At 43.8% G+C, this 19,942-nt stretch overlaps 1 protein-coding gene across 3 annotated transcripts in view; it reads right to left on the bottom strand.

The window, feature by feature from the left end:
- LOC111974664 (sodium-driven chloride bicarbonate exchanger) overlaps positions 1-19,942 on the bottom strand; it is a 41,492-nt gene that overhangs the window by 3,532 nt on the left and 18,018 nt on the right. For 2 of the 3 annotated variants that reach the window (XM_070447170.1, XM_024002574.2), the window contains exons 3-23: positions 18,089-18,170; positions 16,463-16,606; positions 15,881-16,019; positions 14,381-14,541; positions 13,904-14,092; positions 11,444-11,535; positions 9,589-9,746; positions 9,184-9,271; positions 8,942-9,088; positions 8,730-8,827; positions 7,798-7,972; positions 7,443-7,576; positions 5,953-6,198; positions 5,684-5,789; positions 5,075-5,236; positions 4,545-4,658; positions 4,263-4,424; positions 3,717-3,968; positions 3,391-3,459; positions 901-1,074; positions 512-634 (exon numbers count right to left, since the gene is read on the bottom strand). In XM_070447170.1, the coding sequence (XP_070303271.1) occupies positions 512-634; positions 901-1,074; positions 3,391-3,459; positions 3,717-3,968; positions 4,263-4,424; positions 4,545-4,658; positions 5,075-5,236; positions 5,684-5,789; positions 5,953-6,198; positions 7,443-7,576; positions 7,798-7,972; positions 8,730-8,827; positions 8,942-9,088; positions 9,184-9,271; positions 9,589-9,746; positions 11,444-11,535; positions 13,904-14,092; positions 14,381-14,541; positions 15,881-16,019; positions 16,463-16,606; positions 18,089-18,170 (3,015 nt within the window). The remainder of the gene's footprint in view (positions 1-511; positions 635-900; positions 1,075-3,390; positions 3,460-3,716; positions 3,969-4,262; positions 4,425-4,544; positions 4,659-5,074; positions 5,237-5,683; positions 5,790-5,952; positions 6,199-7,442; positions 7,577-7,797; positions 7,973-8,729; positions 8,828-8,941; positions 9,089-9,183; positions 9,272-9,588; positions 9,747-11,443; positions 11,536-13,903; positions 14,093-14,380; positions 14,542-15,880; positions 16,020-16,462; positions 16,607-18,088; positions 18,171-19,942) is intronic. The other variant, XM_024002583.2, reaches the window with a different exon arrangement.

Below are 19,942 nucleotides of genomic sequence, written 5' to 3'. Positions count from 1 at the left end.
CTAGTCCTTCCCGGTTTTTACCCTTCTGTGTGCCCTGAGCCTGCCTGCCATTCTATACCTTGCCCCACCTCACTGGATTATTGATCCCTGCCTGCCCTGACCCTGAGACTGCCTGCCGTTCTGGACCCTTTGCACCCTCACTGGATTTCTGACCCCTGGTTTGCCTGCCCCTGTATTAGAAATAAACTGTTGTTTCTTTGAAACTGTCTGTATCTGGGTCCTCCTTGAAACGTGATAGATATATGGCATATTAGTGTTATGTATTGATTTTTAGGGTTTATTTTAGCCCARCAAAGGGCTAATCTTCCTTGATGCTATTTTTATACCACAGGAGTTTGATGCCACCTGAATTGGGGAGGATGGGCTCGTGGTAATGGCTGGAGCAGAATGAGTGGAATGGTATCAAATRAATCAAACACYTGATTTCTATGTGTTTGGTGCCTTTACATTGGCTCCGTTCCAGCCATTATTATGAGCCGTCCTCCCCTCAGCAGCCTCCACTGTTTCATACCTCTTCTTCAGCATCCTCCAGTTTCTTCTTCTTACTCTCTGGCATTAGATCATCCAGCCAGCTCATCTCTCTCTTGGTGAAGAAGCAATCCATCAGTTTCCTAATGAACACCAGAGCCAACACCTGCAAGGAACACAAACTCTACATTACTATACAGACAGAATCATCTGCAGAAGTAATTTTTGTCCCAGCCGTAGGGCAGCAGCCCATCTCCTGTTTCTGTAGCGCATCAAGGCATCTAGGTTTCATAATGTATAACTTAAGACATTGTCTTACTTCAATCTACAAAACAGCCAAATAAAGCTATGTACCCAGATTGCCTTCGCATATTTGGCATATAACCCCATCCAGATGAATCTACTGTATAAGGCAGAAAGATGTTTGCTAACCATCATGGGGAAGACGATGGCATAATTGGAGGTCTTGATGACCCAGAGCATGACCAGGCAGCTGAGTTGGATGATGGTGAAGAGATGGACCTTCCTCAGGGGAACGTGTCTCAGGTAGATGAAGTCAGGCTGGTGCTTGGCTGGCATGCCAAACAGCTTCAGACGGTCAAATAACTGATAAGCAATAGAACAATGGATTACATTACAACCTCAGGACCATTGTATACCGGTTTATGTGTTTCTGTACTGTGTTTTAATGTCCTCAGATGATCTTTGTGAAATTAGCTTTAGATGTAGGTCAAGTGTGCTGGGACAGCCTTACAAGCCCCCCCCCCTTTGCATTCAGAACAGCCTCAATTCATCAGGCATGGTGAATTGGTGTCGAAAGCGTTCAACAGGGATCCTGGCCCATGTTGACTCCAATGCTTCCCGCAGTTGTGTCAAGTTGGCTGGGCCTGATCACCGACAGCGACGAAACCGCCTATAGGGAGGAGGTCAGAGACCTCGGAGATGATCATGGACAACAGGAAAAGGAGGGCCGAGCCCGCCCCCATTCTCATCGACGGGGCTGTAGTGGAGCAGGTTGAAAGCTTCAAGTTCCTTGGTGTCCACATCKCCAACAAACTATCATTGTCCAAACATCAAAACAGTCGTGAAGAGGGCATGACAATGCCTATTCCCCCTCAGGAAACTGAAAAGATTTGACGTGGGTCCTCAGATCCTCAAAAAGTTCTGCAGTTGCACCATCGAGAGCATCCTGGCTGGTTATATCACCGCCTGGTTGGCAACTTCTCGTCCTCCGACTGCAAGGTGCTATAGCGGGTAGTGAGTACTGCCCAGTACATCCCTGGGGCCAAGCTTCCTACCATCCAGGACATTTATACCAGGCGGTGTCAGAGGAAGGTCCTAAAAATTGCCAAAGACTCCAGCCACCCTAGTCAAAGACTGTTCTCTCTSCTACCGCATGGCAATCAAATGGCTACCCGGACTATTTGCATTGATGATTGCTTTGCACACTTTTGGCATTCTCTCAACCAGTTTCATGAGGTAGTCACCTGGAATGCATTTAAGTTCAARAGGTTRGCCTTGTTYAAAGTTKATTTGTGGAATTTCTTTCCTTCTTAATGRYTTTGAGCCAATCAGTTGTGTTGTGACAAGGTAGGGGTGGTATACAGAAGATAGCCCTATTTGATAAAAGACCAAAMTCCATATTATGGCAAGAAAAGCTCAAATAAGCAAAGAGAAACAACAGTCCATCATTACTTTAAGACAGGGCTCTCCAACCCTGTTCCTGGAGAGCTACCCTTCTGTAGGTTTTTCACTCCAACCCCAGTTGTAACTAACCTGATTTCAGCTCATCAACTACCTAATTAGTAGAATCAGGTGTGCTAGAATAGGGTTGGAGCAAAAACCGAGCTACAGGAAGGTAGCTCTCCAGGAACAGGGTTGGAAAGCCCTGCTTTAAGACATGAAAGTCAGTAATCCGGAAATATATTTTCATTTGTTGAACCCTTTTTTGGTTACTAKATMATTCCATWTSTGTTATTTCATAGTTTTGATGTCTTCACTATTATTCTACAATGTAGAAAATAATACAAATAAAGAAAAACCCTTGAATATGTAGGTGTGTCCAAACTTTTGACTGGTACTGTACATACTACCTCAATTACCTTGACTAACCTGCCACCCCCACACATTGACTCGGGAACGGTACCTCCTGCCTCGTTATTGTTATTTTATTGTTCCCCTTTTATTTTTTACTTTAGTTAATTTAGTTAATACTTTCTCAACTCTTATATTTTGTACTTTAGCCCCTTTTTCTACCCAATTTTGATCTTGTCTCATCACTGCAACTACCCAACGGGCTCGGAAGGCGACCTGAGTCARGCGTCCCCCGAAACATGACCCAAACCGCGCTTCTTAACACCCGCCCGCTTAACCTGGAAGCCAGCAGGCGCCCGCCCCGCCACAAGGAATCGCTAGATGAGCCAAGGAAAGCCCCCCCGGCCAAACCCTCCTCTAACCCGGACAATTGTGCGCCGCCCTATGGGACTCCCGATCATGGCCAGTTGTGACACAGCCCGGGAACGAACCCTTATTTTTCTTAAAACTGCATTGTTGGTTAAGGGCTTGTAAGTTAGCATTTCACTGTAAGGTGTATTCGGCACATGTGACAAATAACATTTGATTTGATTTGATGTCCTTTGGGTGYTGGACCATTCTTCATACACACTGGAAACTGTTGAGAGTGAAAAACCCAGCAGCATTGGGATCATCAATAAGGGATCATAGCTTTCACCTGGATTCACCTGGTCAGTCTATGTCATGGAAAGAGCAGGTGTCCTGAATGTTTTGTATCCTCAGTGTATGTCGSTTGTGCCTGGCATGTTACCCACTCGACCACGGCCCTGCGCCTTACAAGTCAATGTTGACTATGAATGTCATGTACTGTACAGAAACTGCATCTGAGTGTGTTTAGTGATCTCCTACCTGTATTCCTCTGAGCGAAGATGCTCCCATGTACAGGAATACTCCATACAACACAGGCATGGGAATGTACTAAAGGGACAAGAGAGATTATATAATGATTCAGTCATACAAGCATCAACCAAGAAATGGTTGAAAAGTGAGATTCAACTACACAAAACGTAGTGTAAAATATRGGTCCACTTTGAGACACTGCAGACTAATACACAGGGTGCAAAATAAATACAACTTGTGCATGAGAGACACTTTTATCACACTGCGATAGGAGCAGATTTTGGACAGTCCAGAAGCTAGAGCCAACACAATATTCCTCAGAGAAGCTATCTGACCTGGAGCACAGAGGTCATGAACACCGAGCAGCCCATGAGTAGGAAGATCATGAGGCCAGTGAAGCGCTGCTCGCGGATTCCCAGGAACTTGGGTTGTTCCCCGGGGGCCGAGCACTCCGACTCCAGCTTCAGACTGTTGACGTGGGAGATGGAGAGCACGGTGGCAGCCACGAACCAGGGCAAACCCATGATGGAACATACCCCCAGCATGACACCCACRACAAACAAGTCCAAATGGTACCCACAGCCTTTCTGTGGGGAGGGAAACARAATACAGTACAACTGAGAATACACTACTCAATATTCCGCGTCGGAAACATTTCATAATAGTTCAGGAAAATATTGTCAAAATGTTAACTAATTCCCCAAGTAGAAAGAGATTTCTGAAAGGGACTTTTTCAGTCCATATCAACCAGTACTGGACGCTATTTGACAATCAACTACACATGCACCAAATCAAAGCCAACTAAAAAGTGGACATTCAGGTTATGGTGAACAAAGCCTCCCGTATGAGCTGAGCTGAGCCATTACAGTATCCTACAATACCTTTAGTTTGTGCTCCTTCCTGTTGATGATGACAGCGGTGATCTGTTGGTCCATGAAGATGAGGATAGTGCAGAGCAGAGCAGGGATCACTGTTACGATGGTGGTCCACCAAGGGTTGCCGCCTAACGGGCTGATCAACCAACCACGGTCATCTCTAGTCGGCTACAAGGATTTGGATTGTTGTTAAATATTGCATCTACATAGCATGGCACATGTCCATGGTGTACAGTATTCTGAGTCAAAATGTATAATCATCTTGTAATACTTTGTTATATAGCTCACCTTGAACACACTGGGGACTTTTAGTTTTGGAGATGGGACCCCTAAGGCGTAGTCCACCAGMACCATGGTAAAGATGGTGATGAACACAGCAAAYTCACTGATGACAGCTCTCAACTGTGCAAGAGAGGGGTGCATGTCAACCGTCTGGTCTTAGTACAGGGACCATCTATGTCATTGTTCAATATCAATCACAGATTGCACAGGGCACTCAAACACTGAGCACCACGGTTGTGGATTCAATTCTCCGGAAAAAGGGGGGGGGCAAACATCGGGATAAGTGGCGCTGCCTTAAATCATAATAGAATCCAAAGAAAGTGGGGGAGGCATGACACATTTCTTAATTAAAAACCTTGTTTTATTACTAATTTGCTTTGAACTACCATAATCACACAGTACTCACATATGACCACTAGAGTGCTCCKCTGCACCGTAAACCTCAGCAGAAGGACAGAAACCTCGTCTGCAGTCTACACACGCATAATAGYTAGAAACCAGTGGGATTACAGTAGGATCTGGGTCTGCTGCCTCACCTTGGTGGGGAAGTAACGGCTGAACTTGAACTCTTTYAGGAAAGCTGACATGAAGACAGTGGAGAAGAAGAGAACCACGGACCAGAAGAGAACATCTGGAATATAGGGTCCGTGAGGGCCACAGGCACTGCCCACAAACTCTCCTCTTTTCTCCATGCAGTCCTGCAACAACAGGTAGAGGAGGGTGATTGGTCTGCCCTACGCTAAGTGGAATTAATAGTGCATGACAATGCAGTAAATTACAAAATCCTTTTGGTTAAAAGGGCCTTGGATTAAGAGCATCCCTTGTCCACAAAAAGCAACATTAATACTAAAAATGTGCTTTTATGGTGATTTGGCATGGGGTAATCCAGAATAATCCAGCCCACCACATGTCCTTAATCTTCTGCACAGGACCAGCTCCATCTGGGAGAGTATGCCACTTTGTGCGGAACACCTGTTTTTGCTCTCTAATTSAGTTTATTAAACCACAAACTGTTGTCCTTCATGTACTAGAAGGCTAGGGTTTTTTCTCGGGAACACGAGACCTGACCCAGATGAACTCCTCTGAATGTTGCTTGATCCTTTCCATAGATTCCACAGGTTTAACTAGACACTCGTATACGGTACCTTAACCTCGAGTGCCTCCCAGTACACCTCAGAAGCAGTGATGTTGTTCTGCTCCCAGTACCGTACGGTGGCATTGCTTGGATCCGGAGGTTCAACACATGAACACCTATAGAAACAATGGAACACTTCACCGTCAAATCCCTCCRTCACAATCACCTCAAATCAAGATATTACTTTCGTTCAGAACTCTAAGGAATGTTTTCCTGGACACAGATTATGCCTAGTTCTGGATTAAAAAGGCACTTTCAATGGAGTGAGTGCAAACGTACGAGTACTGTGTGAGTTTGTCCAGGTTGTTYTTCATGTTGATGGGGTAGTGTTCCCCCAGGTGGATGAGCTTCTCCAAGGCCTCGTAGATGAAGATGATGCAGATGAGCGAGGCGAAGGCCTCCTCTGTGAAGCGTGTGATGTAACAGACCAGGGAGCTGGCGTCTGTGGCCACTAGGACCAGGCAGAGGAACGCTGTCCACAGCCCTATACAGGTTCTCAGTGAGAGGTAGGATAARCCATACTCCCTGAGGACAMAGTTAAAACATCACTGCAATCTAATACCTTACACTTAACCTTTATTTAACTAGGCAAGTCAGTTAAGAACAAACTCTTATTTACAATGACAGCCTATGAACAGTGGGTTAACTGCCTTGTTCAGGGGCATAACAATGTATTTTTTACCTCATCAGCTTGGGGATTTGACCTAGCAACCTTTCAGTTACTGGCCKAACGCTCTAACCACTAGGCTACCTGCCACCTCATATATGACAACATCTGTGGGATATGCTATGCACTATCTACAGATATCTGGCAGAATAATGGAAACACTTGAGTAAATGAGGGACACATAGTATATTGAAAACAGGTGCTTCCACACAGGTGTGGTTCCTGAGTTAATTAAGCAATTAACATCCCATCATGCTTAGGGTCATGTATAAAACTGCTGGCAGGCCATTATTCCGTCTACCATGGCTATGCCCCCATGGGATGACAAGGGCACGAGTGGTCACTGAATGGTTTGATGAGCATGATCTCAACCCAATTGAACARTTATGGGAGATTCTGGAGCGGTTCCTGAGACAGCGTTTTCCACCACCATCAACAAAACACCAAATGATGGAATTTCTGGTGGAAGAATGATGTCGCATCCCTCCAGTAGAGTTCCAGACACTCTTAGAATCTATGCCAAGGTGCATTGAAGCTGATCTGGCTTGGTGGCCCAATGCCCTACTAAGACACATTATGTTGGTGTTTCCTTTATGTTGGTGTTTCCTTTATGTTGGCAGTTACCTGTATATATCTATCTATCTGCAGAATATAGTGCATCTGAGGCCATCATTATGTTATTTTAATACTTTAAAGAAGTATAGATCATTAAATGATCCATATATTTTGGCAGTACACTGAGAAAAAAAGGTAAAGGTTCCAAAAGTGTTCTTCGGCTGTCCCCATAGGAGAACCCTTTTTGGTTTCAGGTAGATGGAATGGAACACAAAAGGGTTTTACCTGGAAACAATAAGGTTTCTTCATAGGGTTCTCCTATGGGGACAGCCGAAGAACCATTTAAGGATATAGATAGCACTTATAGATAGCACATGGTCATCCTATATTGCTATTGTTATAAGGACAGAAGATCATAACACAATCTAATCACAGATTATCTGAGATGTGGGTACAGATACAGAAATGGCCTGAGAGCAGTGGGCTATAGATGATTCATCACATGGGTGTTATAGAATTACAACGACAGTGTTTTACTCAAACTTACTTGCAGAATTTGTACAATATCTTCTCAAACACCAGTACAGGCCCTGTGCTGCCCAAAATGGTGAGTGGCTGGCCAGCAAACAGGGAATAGGCTATTCCCGTCATTGAGGCGCCAAAAAGCGATTCGATTGCACTCTGCGGGAAACAAATGCAGAGGAAATCTATTAGTAAGAAAAGCTGAACTTCAATCAATRTCAAATCGTTTTTTCATTCTAGCACTGTGTATTCGAAAGGGATGGGCTGCATACAAATGGCTCCCGATTCCCTATACAGTGCACTACTTTTGACCATGGCCCAAAAGTAGTGCACTATGTAGGGAATAGGGAGCCATTTGGGATGAAACCATGGTGTCTTACTATGCGTCCTTCTGTTGCCTCTCCTAGTAGGCCCCCGAACGTGATGACAGGCGACATGCATGCACAGTACAGGAAGAGAAAGGAGGCCAAGCACTGCAGGCTGACAGCGTCTGTGTAGTCAGACAGGTAGTGTGGCGCCTTGCGTTTGATGTCCAACAGGAGACCACCACAGAATCTGGAAATATTATAACGCCATGGAGAAAATAGTGGATTGCATTAATACGGTTWTGTATTGCATTTTTTTCCTAATGATTGAATGAAGCTACAACCACATGGGTAACCTGCTGTCTCGTGGTGAGGTGTGCATTCAGCTTGTAGCTGGAGCCTTTCTTTTTTTATTTCCCCCCTCTACACCTGGACTTAATGTGTTACTCTCCTCACACTACTTAAAGTGCATAAAATAGACACAGTCGTGAGGATGACTTAGCATGAGCTAATGCCCCTGTTGCAGAATATAGCCAAGGCAATTGGGAGCTCACTGCAGTAGGTTGCTATGGAAACCTTTGCATGAACTGCACACAGTCACCTGGGAGGGAGTTCAGTGGCAATGGCAAACCTGGCCTCTGTCCAATGTTCCGTAGATAGATGTTTCAAAAAGCAGGAGAGAAACCTTTTTTTATTTTTTTTATCTGTCTTTCTTTCTTAATACACAACCACAACCACATAATACACAACCACATAATACACAACCACAMCCACATAATACACAACCACATAATACACAACCACAACCACATAATACACAACCACATAATACACAACCACAACCACATAATACACAACCACATAATACACAACCACAACCACATAATACACAACCACATAATACACAACCACATAATACACAACCACAACCACATATACATCCAGGCTCCCATAGCACACACTCTCTAAGTCCCTGGTAACACCCCCCCCTGCACCAACCCACCTACCGTCCTGTCCGCTGCAGCTCCGGACCCCCATGTCCCTCGTCCTCCTCCTCTTCATCCCCTGGGTCTGTGCCGCACTGTGCTGCACTCCTCCTCTTCTCCTGTTTTTCAAACACCACATCTGTTATTTCTTTCCTTTTTCAAATGAAAGACATTGCTGTGATTTGTATGTCCACTGACGAAAGACTTGTTTTTAATGAAGGGGCTAAACTCACTTGAGACGGTACGTTTTTTGGTGGCTCTATTCTTATAGAGGGATCCCACTCCCCCGGTGGCAGGACAGTCACTTGGTCAAGGAACTCATCGATTCCAGCAATCAGATCATTGCGGTCCTTTGCTTTGTAGGCGACATCATGGAAAACCTTGGAATGAAGAAGAATGGAAATTCAGTCATTAATTGACTGGTTCGTTCGGTCGTGCCCAACAACTATGTTCACCACTGGAGAGGCCGTCTTACCTCGTCTGTCATGAGAGTTGCAATGGACCGGCCAATCTCATGGTACTGTGGCCCTTTCCCAAGAGGCCCCAGCAGAATGAACAAGAACCTAACGGAGGTAGATAAAACGAGGGCCACAATAAGAGTCAGACAGAGCGGTGAAGAGACAGTTAGGTTCAGCCCAAAAAGGATTAAGAAGGCCATAACGTTAGTCATAGACAGGAGACCATAATGACAGACTAATTGGAAGTAGGGTTGCGAAACTTCAGTATCTTTCTCAAAAATACCAGTTTTCCAGAAATCTAGGTCGGCGGATACCTCGGATTTCCTACTTATTCCTGATTCCAGGGAATCTTCTAACCCWGATTTCTGGAAAACCTGGGATTTTTGAGAAAGTTACTGCAATTTTGCCACAGTATTTCTAACCTGGTAACGATGGGGACCTCAGCCAGCCCGTTGAGCATGACCGCAGGTGAGAGGCGTACAAACGCCACCACAGGCTTGTCTAGGAACTCCGCCTCGCCCACCAACACGTTGGACGCTTCCGCTCCCGGCGGAATCTTCTTCATGAAATGGAGGTCTATCTACACGGACGCAGGATAGAATACGCAGTCATTAGTTGAGCGTTTTTAGACTGAAGTCTAAATGGTGCATTTTACTTTATGAATATCGCAACTCATAGGAAAAGAAATGCAGATAATACCTTCGCGAAACAAATATAACTGAATCCCTACTGTTGTTCCCTGCTGTGACTAGGGTTGCAYAATTCTGGTAACTTTCACCAAATTCCCTGGATTTCCATTTGCCTTCTTATTCCCTCCTGATTCGGGGAATTGTCCAACCAGGATTACCGGTACTGGAAAACCTGAGAATTTTGGGATAGTTACCAGAATTTTGGAACCTTATGTGTTTTTGTAATTAATATCCTGTTAATGGCTTAAGATAGATAATAGATTGGCCAACTGGACCCTATTTCATATATTTAATAACATTACCATCACAACATACATTTAACCATGTGTTATGATGAAATATTACAGCAGATTGCCATCATCAGCCTAAAGTGGTATTATCAGTTACATAACATTTCCAGAGGTTATCATCTCCTTGATACCCTGTCTGCCCCCGCAGTGACACGTCCATCCAGACCTGAGCCTGCCTGACTGCCTGCTAACTGATCCTCCTATCACTATTCTGCTGCGATCCTGTCTGTCTGTCTGCTTTCGAGCTGCACTGCGTCAAATGGAAGTGCTGTAACATTAAGTGGAAGCAGTAGGGGCATCAGAGTCCCAGTTATAAACACCATGCTAACTGCTAACATAACAAGAATATCATGTAGTGATGGTATTCAGCAAAACTCATCCCATGCAATGTGGAACAGATTGATGCACTTAGCAAATGTCATTTTAATASTATCATGGGCCAATAAATACGTAATATGGGCTTCTGCCTCCTGACTGAGGAGTATGGATAATGACATGCGGCAGATACTGAGTTAAATACATTATTTATGTTCATAGATACAGTGAAGAAGTGATTGGGACATGGACTGSAAAGTAGCACGGTCAATGGTTGAACCCATGCCTCCAGGGGCAATGTGTGGTCCGAGGGCACCAGCACTACCACTAGACCAGCCCTTGTCACGACACAGGTTAATGTGTTATCATTATAGTGTACAGTTCAAATATACGTAGGCCTAAGTACGTTAAATATGCATTTCAAACATCCAGAACATCCGGGACAAACACTACTCTCCATTAAGCTTTGTCTAAAAATATCCGGTTGTATTCTAATTATGGTTCGATTTTGATCACACTGTCTTTTCTCAAATGCTTTTGGGGCGAGTTCAACCACATTAGGCAGCTCAAATAAAGTACCAGAACAAGAGCAAAAGGCTCTGAACAAAAGGTTATCATTGTAGGATTCAGAGGTAAGGGAAACTCTCGCTGTCCTACTATAATCTACAGTGCTAATGGCAGTGTGAGTGAGATGACTGGCTTGCTATGTTTGTAGCATGGTTATAATAATAGTTTATGGTTGAAACCATTATTTCAAGCAATACATAGAAACAATCAATGAAAATGGAACAGATTACTGTGTTCATACACACTTGAACTGCCAGAGCTGGTATATTGAGTATGTCGTACTGTAGTATACTAGTACGTCAAGGCCCGTATTCATAAATCGTCTCAGACTTGGGAGTGCTGATCTAGGATTGGTTTTGCCTTTAAAGCATAATGAATAAGAGGGGGGACCTGATAGTAAGAATGTCTTACTGTACCTTACTGAAGTCCACAGCGCTGTTCTCTCTGCTCACTTCAGCTTTGCCATCATTGGGGACGGGCAGAGAGGTCTGGGGAGAAATCGCCTGACCTGGATCAAACAGAGATGACAGAGACCAATAAGTCAACTACTAAAACCTCTATATCAGACCAACACCAGGGTTTCATGGCAGTGCAGGCGCCAATGTTAATAAATCACAGAGAGAGAGAGCTCTTGGCCTACCAAAATGACCAAAAATGCTTTGGTAATCTATAGATTTGCACTCTAAGGTTGAAGTAATCTGGGATTTATCAGACATTGGCAAAGTACCCTTATTTAGTGCAGATCCCAAGAGAGGACAGAAGATAAAGCCTAAGAGTGGCTGCATGGTGAAGGATGGAAGTCATGGATGGCCTTGGTGAGGATGGGTGGATGAAGCTTGTCCATTAGGATTTCGCCATTATCATRGTGTCAAGGAGACTGACCGACGCAAACACGAAATTAGCCCACAGCTGCCAGAGTAGAGCAAGAAGGATTTAAATCCAAAGGATTAATTTTCATTTGTGAAGGGCACAGATAAATACTAATTTCAGTGTTTGATCCGTTCACAAGCCAGTGGAAACTACCAGTGACTAACGGTTGCATCTGAATCAAGAGAATCAGAAATAAAAGCATGCCTTGCAAAGGTTAATTTCGACTCATATTTCCACATGAAGTCAATGAGAGGGCTAAGTCTAAAAGCAATTTACAGAGTCAGCTGCTGCTGCCCATGAAGAAACACCACAGCGACAAACCCTTTAGATGTAAATGTTAGTACTTGCAATGAGCAGGAGGGTGCCGTCACTAACATGGGCACTGGTCTTGTTTATTAGTCACGCACTCACTGTTGCCGCTCTTCATTGAGCTTTTGCATAACTCTACTAGAATGAATGTGCCTGTGACAAACCACTCTGAATTAAAATTACCGCAAATGATTAGCTTAAAGGGTTTTGGGTGTTCTTCATGTTTCAAAATAGGCATGTGGAACACTGGCAAACTTGCTTCCGAAACATAATTCCTGTAAAAGGTGATGGACATTCTCAATGAGGTATCATTCGCAAGAGAACGTAAAGGTTCCTTATTATTTTACATTGACATTTTAGTAATTTAGCAGACCGTATCCAGAGCGACTTACGGTAATGAGCGCACACTTTTTTCTTTTTTTTTCCCCGTACGGGTCCCCCGTGGGAAACGAACCCACAACCCTATTATCAGTGAACACCGCTGCTCAGGGCCTTTTTTCTTCTGAATATTGTTCTGTTAACATCTTCTACACTTTTTAGGCCTACACCCTATCGCCATACTTTAACATAGTCTGAAATTTTAAAAGATATAAATGAATATATAGTCGATGTTAATGTCAATGATAAGTTCAGCAACTCTTTCAAGCAGCTCCTTCAACTTTATCCCCGTTGAGAGCGCTATATCTAGTCACTTCCACCGATTTCTCATTGTGCTCGATAAAATACAATGTACGTCTCATATGATATGAGTTATTGTCTATATACTATACACTTTCTCACCTGATGGACTACTACTGACTTCATTAAAATATCTGAAGTACAAAACACAACCTCTAACTATTACTGATGGAAACAACTTTGAGATTACCACCTTTACAAGTTATGTTTTAGGAAGTGCTAGCAGTAGAGAAAGGTTCTGTCAAGGTTTAAGAGTTGCCTGGGTCCGGGTCGTCCTCTTTGTCCACGGGCTGGATATCAGTCTGGGTTCTGGGACCCTGTTTCTGTGGTCTGGGGCCTGGTTGTGGAGTGGCTGGAGGGGGGCGGGTGGTGGATGAGGTCGGGAGTGGAGAGGAGATGGAGGAGGAGACACACTGGGGACAACAGAGCGGCCATGGGGTGCAGGGTGTGACCTGCCTGTCACTCCTAGACCCCGCTGCCATAAATGAGCCCCAGAAGGAGGACTTAAAGGTAGAACAGAGTGATGGACCGCCTGCCAGACACACACACATACATCCACCCACGTATACACACAAACAAACACACAAACAAACACACACACATGCACACAAGGAAACAAGAGAAGAGAGTCACACTGAGACACTGAAAAGAAGGTCATACATGGACAATGTAATGTAGAATGAGAAAAGTATCCACATGGGATGACTGAGAGCACTACTTACAATAAAGATTACTTCCAGTTTCAATGTTTCTATGACCAGCAGTACAAAGTGAGGAGAACTGAAAAACGTGCAGTCATCTAGAACCATTAATGTAGCAGTAGTAGGGTTGCTGAATTCCAGGTAACTTTCCCAGAATCCCCAGGTTTTCCAGAAATCCTGGTTGGAGGATTCACGCATTCCCTGCTTATTCCCTCCTGATGCCAGGAATCTTCCAACTAAGATTTCTAGAAAACCTGGGAATTTTGGGAAGGTTAGAGGAATTATGCAACCCTAAGCAGAGGGATGCCTGTTACTGACCGTTCTTGTCCATGGAGTGGGGCTCGGACTGCTTCTTGCCAATGTCAGCGAAGGAGCGGACAATGGGGATGCGGTTGGCCAACTTCTTCTGGTTCTGGTGATGGTGCGTTTTGAGGAGGGCCTCTCTCACCTTCCTCCTCACCTCTTCCCCCAGTGGACCTGTGGTCTCCTGCTGGTCCAACACCATGTCTGACAAACAGGACCACACAGTCAACAGTTCAACAGCAACTAGGAAACCGTCCATTACATTCCGATTGCAATGTTTACAATTGTACAATGAAGATCATAGAACAGGGTCGTATTCACTAGGAACAGAACAGAAGCAAACGAGCCAAAACGGTGAGGGACCTAGCTGCAACTGTCCAATAAGAAATGCAGATTTTTGTTTCACCCAAATCCGTTTGCTACGGTATGTACTAATGAATACGACAAAGGTGTACGGGGTAATTCCAGATGCCTCTCTGTGCTCTACAGTACCTGCTACCTCCTCCACGGAGTTGGCCCTCATGTCAAGCAGCACGACGCCATTGAGGATGCAGCTGCGCAGCTCGAACAGGCTGTGCAGGGACAGCGTGGCCACGTAGGGCTTACTCCAGCGCTCCCCTCCATCCTCCACATCCTCCTCAAACTTCAGCCACCTGTATAAMGCACAAATGCCCACACTCTTAGAAAAGAACGTGTGGTCTAGAACTGTAGAAAAGGCRCTTGTTTTTTCTCACACTTTTTCGCTAACTGTTCCTTTAATTGCACTTTTTTGTWAACTGTCTCTAAAATTGCAGGAGCCATAGAGATATGTAGTGATCGCTACATTTCAGTCCTCAAATGGAGCTGCCCATATTATACAGGCTTTTGTGCACTAGAGATCTCTATARATCTCTATGCTCTGAGCGCACCTGCAKCCAATTTCCCTTGTTAAATAKCTGAGATCCTTTGTAAAAGGMTTCTTCGGCTGTRCCCATAGGAGWAGCCTTTGAAGAACCCTTTTTMGTTCCAGGTTTCGACAGAGGGTTCTAAATGGAACCCAAAAGGGTTCTACCTGGAACCAAAAAGGGTTATCCTATGGTGACAGCTGAAGAACCCTTTTGGAACCCTTTTTTCTAAGAGTGCAGACCAGTAACACTGAGCCAAGGGACCAGGGGATAGATGACAGCCAGCTGTCCAGCCATCTGGAAGCCATGTGCTGATAGAGCTCAGCTTACACTGATGGGGACACCAAGGACACATCAGACATTACCCAAAAGCCTACCCAAATGCATTTCAYCCCAGCTTGAACAAAAAAGGGAATCAGGTGCTCGGCTGAGGGACTTGCTCATCCAAAAAAGCATTTTTTACCATAGGACACTTCAACAGGTGACTTTCCCAAGACAATACAGAATAAGTGTCACTGTGTCTGCATAAACATGTTTTTATTCACAGGACAACTAAACACCGTACACCGTGGCAGGGACTGACTAACTGAGTGACCGACTGACTGACTGACTGACTGACTGACAAGCTATGGCAAGTAAAGCTCTGTCAGTCAATATGTGACGTGACATTTGTATCTAGATGCACTGTAGCACAGATAGTACTGCACAACAGGATAGTTCTCCAGTCCAGACATTATGCTTGTGTACTACAAGTTAACAAGCATTTCCTTTAGAGCTGGGCTCCCATGCATTGCTCATGCAGCAGTCTTTATAATTAGAGCTTTATATAACCCATCTCCAAGGTTACACAACAATCTCTCTTTATGTAACGTTAACTCTTTCAGGTAACAGTTGTTTAATGTTTGACATTAAGATATTATAATGAGGAATAAATTATAGATCATAAATCATATTATATATAATAATTTCATCAGTTAGCATGATTAAAAAGCAACAGGTAAAAAAACWACCTATGGATCACGTTGGAGTTGACTAAAAGCTTTCAGTAATAACATGGACTTGTCCGTAATTGGCTGATGGGCCAGCGGTGTGTCATGTGACTCTCTACCTGGCGGTTTCCCTCCACTCTGCTTCCTCTCCGTCTTTCAGGCAGATCTCGTCCAGCTCAGTGAAGAGGTCATGGGGGATGTGCTCCTCATCGTCATCCTCTGTGCCCAGGAGGAACTGCACTCTCTGGGATGGCGTGTCTGAAGCACAGGGTCAAGTAAGGTCATCACTTACAGTACTGTCTGCCATACACACTCCCTGACTACGGAGCTCTGCAGAACGTTATGCACATACACTTTCGGGAACTTTGCACATTTGCACTTTTTCACTTTTGTAAAAATAAATATAGSTACTATTTTCATTAGTATATTTGATGAGTATATTTGATGAGTATACGTTGAGTTTTGAATCCAAATGTATATATTTTTTGCAATGTGTAGACAGAATCCCCTCTTTTGAAATGCATTATGCAGCCATATAGACTTAGCATATGATTACAGAATCCTATAACTTATAAAATGATAGAAATATGATATACTGTAAGAACAGACGAGGAGGAAAATTGCATTGTTCTACCCCAAAGTACCAGACACTTTGACTGCTGCTTTGAAATGTGCCAGCCAGCTAGACTGGCAAGACTTACTGTATGTGGGAGACTCTCTTCCGTCCTCCACTCCAGAGTCCCGCTCCCTGCTCCTCTTCCTGTGTCTATGTCCATGATGCCGATGCCTCCGATGGCTCTTCCTTCCCAGGGGGACATGTACCCCGATGTAGAGTGTCCTGTGACCTGGAGGCAGCCATCACAGAGAGAGAAATAAGATTAGACAAAATAATGAAGAATAAGGTAAGAAGTATACGAGAAGATAAATTATTACATTCAGAGAAGCTACRGATTCAGTCTGCTTCTTCTGTTTGTATATATGGGTCAACTTCCAACAGCAATATGCCCACAAAAAATATATTATGGGTTACAATTTACTTGACTTAGTTTGTTACGCAATACAGTATATACCAAGTAAATACCAGCTTACACAGGGCTATAAAATGACGCATTACCAAATTGAATGAATATACTGTATATTCTAATKATCTAGATTCATGCTTCTAAGGTCATGTCACTGGTATTTCATTGAGCGATACCTACCACACATCTCTTTGACATTAAAGAACTGGCATGCATGCAACCCTTTTACTGATATCATTACTTTGTATCAGTCTAAGTCTAAAAATACATCTCTGGGAATGTTTTTAGCTTCAACATCTGCCACAGAAGTACCACACAGGCTTGGGTTCTCTTAAAAAAYAACTTAGAGCATCATCTGGTAGGATGAATAAATCATTTAATAAAAACTCACCTAAAAATAGTGAACAGATTTGACATGTAAAGCTAATATTTGATATCAAACAGTTTTGATATTTATTCATATTCGATGTAATATTACTGTTAAACTGAGTTACATAAATGGCACAGTTGTCAAAATAATACAGGAAAAGCAAACTATTGTGTGAAGTACACCAATTGCAAAGTATATTTTACCATCTGTAAATGGCAAATATTTTATCATGTGTGCATGATTATTGTATAAATAGTTATATAAATATGTCTAATATTCTGTAATTGATGAGTCATTCACACTGGTCTCATCTAGAAACTCAAAACAAACCGTATGGTGTACACAACCAGAGCTGCAGAATGGGGAGGATGAGCAGGCAGAAGGGGTGGATCGTCACCCTGCTGATATCAGTGAGGCTGAATAGATGTGGTGCTGTGACAGTGTGAGGGTAATCCACCCTGACTCCAGCCTGCTCTCTCCTCAGGGAGAAACACAGCTTTGTGAGTGCTCTTTCAGGCCTGGGGCTACAGCCAGGCAGCTAGCAGCCTCTGCTGTTCAAACCAATCCCAGTTATCCCAGCCACGAACACTAGGGTATCAGGACTAATCACTGCCTTCAGTGCTATGATGAATGCATGGCTGGAAATGTAGATGAAAAGAATTGTAAGTAAAGTCCTTGAAAGCTCAGCATAAATGGTTCTGCAGACTCTTGATTTGTTACTGTGTGCTTTTGTGTGCTCAAGCAGCTCTTTCGTTGCCACCCTCTGTAGTCTCATGGGTACGGAGTCCATATTAGGACAGCCTCTGTCTCAGCAGGAGATGCCTCAGTCTAGAAAACAACCTATTCTCTGGATGCCATGTAGGTGGCCTTCGAGTCTTCCTTCCTCAAAACTGAATGAAGGCCTCAAGGCATTGTACTTCATAAAGTTGGTGTACCTTCGAGTTCCTCCTTTTCAAAGTTGGTTTTCAGCATGGACCGGGTTCCACCTCTGTCCACCACAGCCTCTTCATCATTTCTCTGTGAAGGACAAACAGAGTTCTGTCAGTATATATTGTTAGAGGATGATTGAAATGGTCAGAAATTGTCTGTCCTTGTTACTTTTCTATTCTTCACACGTCATTATTCTAACGTTGTGTCAAATTTGTATGTGACTTTAGGCTACTGAATATCACTTAAAAAGCCTTATCAAGGGTATATCTGTAGTCTAAACCATGGTATTAAGATAGCATGTCCTTGTGTTGATATTTACAGCAGAGAGCATTTTAATAGCGGTTGACCTTTTTTAAATTTGTTTTTATTATTTCATCTRTATGTAACCAGAAAGAAACCCATTGAGACACACAATCTCTTCTGTGTGCTTCCATAGTGGGCTCAGTGAATAAACACACTAACCACTTTAATAAGACAGTTTCCATGGCAACTAATAGCAAGTCTGCTCAACTAATCAAGAAAATACTGTACTCATAATCGACAAACACATTGTCGTACAGGCCTCTAAACCAGCCAAGCAGCCAATCAACAACTGAAACCTAAAGTGGTGTAGTAGTGAATGTGTGCATTGCTTGATGGCAATTTTGTTCCATAATGGGAACAATTGCAATGTTGAATCCCTATAGTGATTACACAGTCATTATCTTCCCCAGGAGAATATATTTGCTTTAAAACAGACTCCATCCATAATACCCAGGAGTCTCGTTAGGCACTGTTGCTTTGAGGTGCAGTGAATCAGACTGATCACAATGCGGTTAATCAGAACGGCACACCGCGCTTGTTGTCTCGGAGCTGCATCATGCACGTAGTAGCCAGGTCACCTAGGCATTTCAATGTGGCCAGCTCAATATCTACTAGAAAGTAAACAACAAAGCACTCAAGAGTTTATTACATGACCGTGACTGGTGTATTCATTACCGTCAAATTTCAGAGTAACAAGAAACATAAACTAGTARGTATGCTACCCAAGTATTGGGACAAGAGAAGGTTAAAACAGGGCAACATAACATAACATATAAGACATTTATAAAAAGGAGGTTAACCTCAGAATACTTCATTAAAGACAGCTGGATAGTAAGGATTTACATACTGTGTATGTTTAGCAAAGCCCCACTCTGAGAGAGCCTCTTCTCAAAACACTTACCACCAGAGTGAATAACCACTCAGTCCCATTGTGAATTAACTGTGATGCAGTTACTAATTTTAACACATTTGGCACCTCACACACAATCCTGCACGGCAAAATGCCTCTGCTAGCCAAAATAATAGATGGGGGAAAAAGAGTGTACGTGAAGTGTGAAAGTGTCAAATGTGTGGTGCTGATAAGTGGGTGACTTGGGGTGATTAGTGATGAATGCTGCTGATGCAGCTTCTACTGTGTGATAGCCACATGTCTACCCATGTGAGACAGCAGAAAGGATGATGAGAGAGGAGAGGGATGACGAGGAGAAGGCGAGACAGAGAGGCGAGAGAGAGAGCGAGAGAGAGAGGAGCGAGAGAGAGAGAGAGAGAGAGAGAGAGAGAGAGAGAGAGAGGAGAGAGAGAGAGAGAGAGAGAGATGGATGACGAGAGAGGCAGAGAGAGTGAGAGAGCAAGAGAACAGAGAGAGAGAGGGAGAGGGAGAGGAGAGGAAGAGGGAGAGGAGAGAGGAGAGGAGAGAGAGAGAGAGAGAGAGAGAGAGAGAGAGAGAGAGAGAGAGAGAGAGAGAGAAGACGGAGAGAGCGAGAGAGAGAGAGAGAGGAGAGGAGAGAGAGAGGAGGAGAGAGAGAGAGAGAGAGAGAGAGAGAGAGAGAGAGAGA

Source organism: Salvelinus sp. IW2-2015, linkage group LG2, assembly GCF_002910315.2.
Source record: "Salvelinus sp. IW2-2015 linkage group LG2, ASM291031v2, whole genome shotgun sequence".
NCBI classification, from domain to species: domain Eukaryota; kingdom Metazoa; phylum Chordata; class Actinopteri; order Salmoniformes; family Salmonidae; genus Salvelinus; species Salvelinus sp. IW2-2015.
Note: the sequence above shows the minus strand (reverse complement) of the source record. Positions and strands in the feature narration are given on the sequence as shown.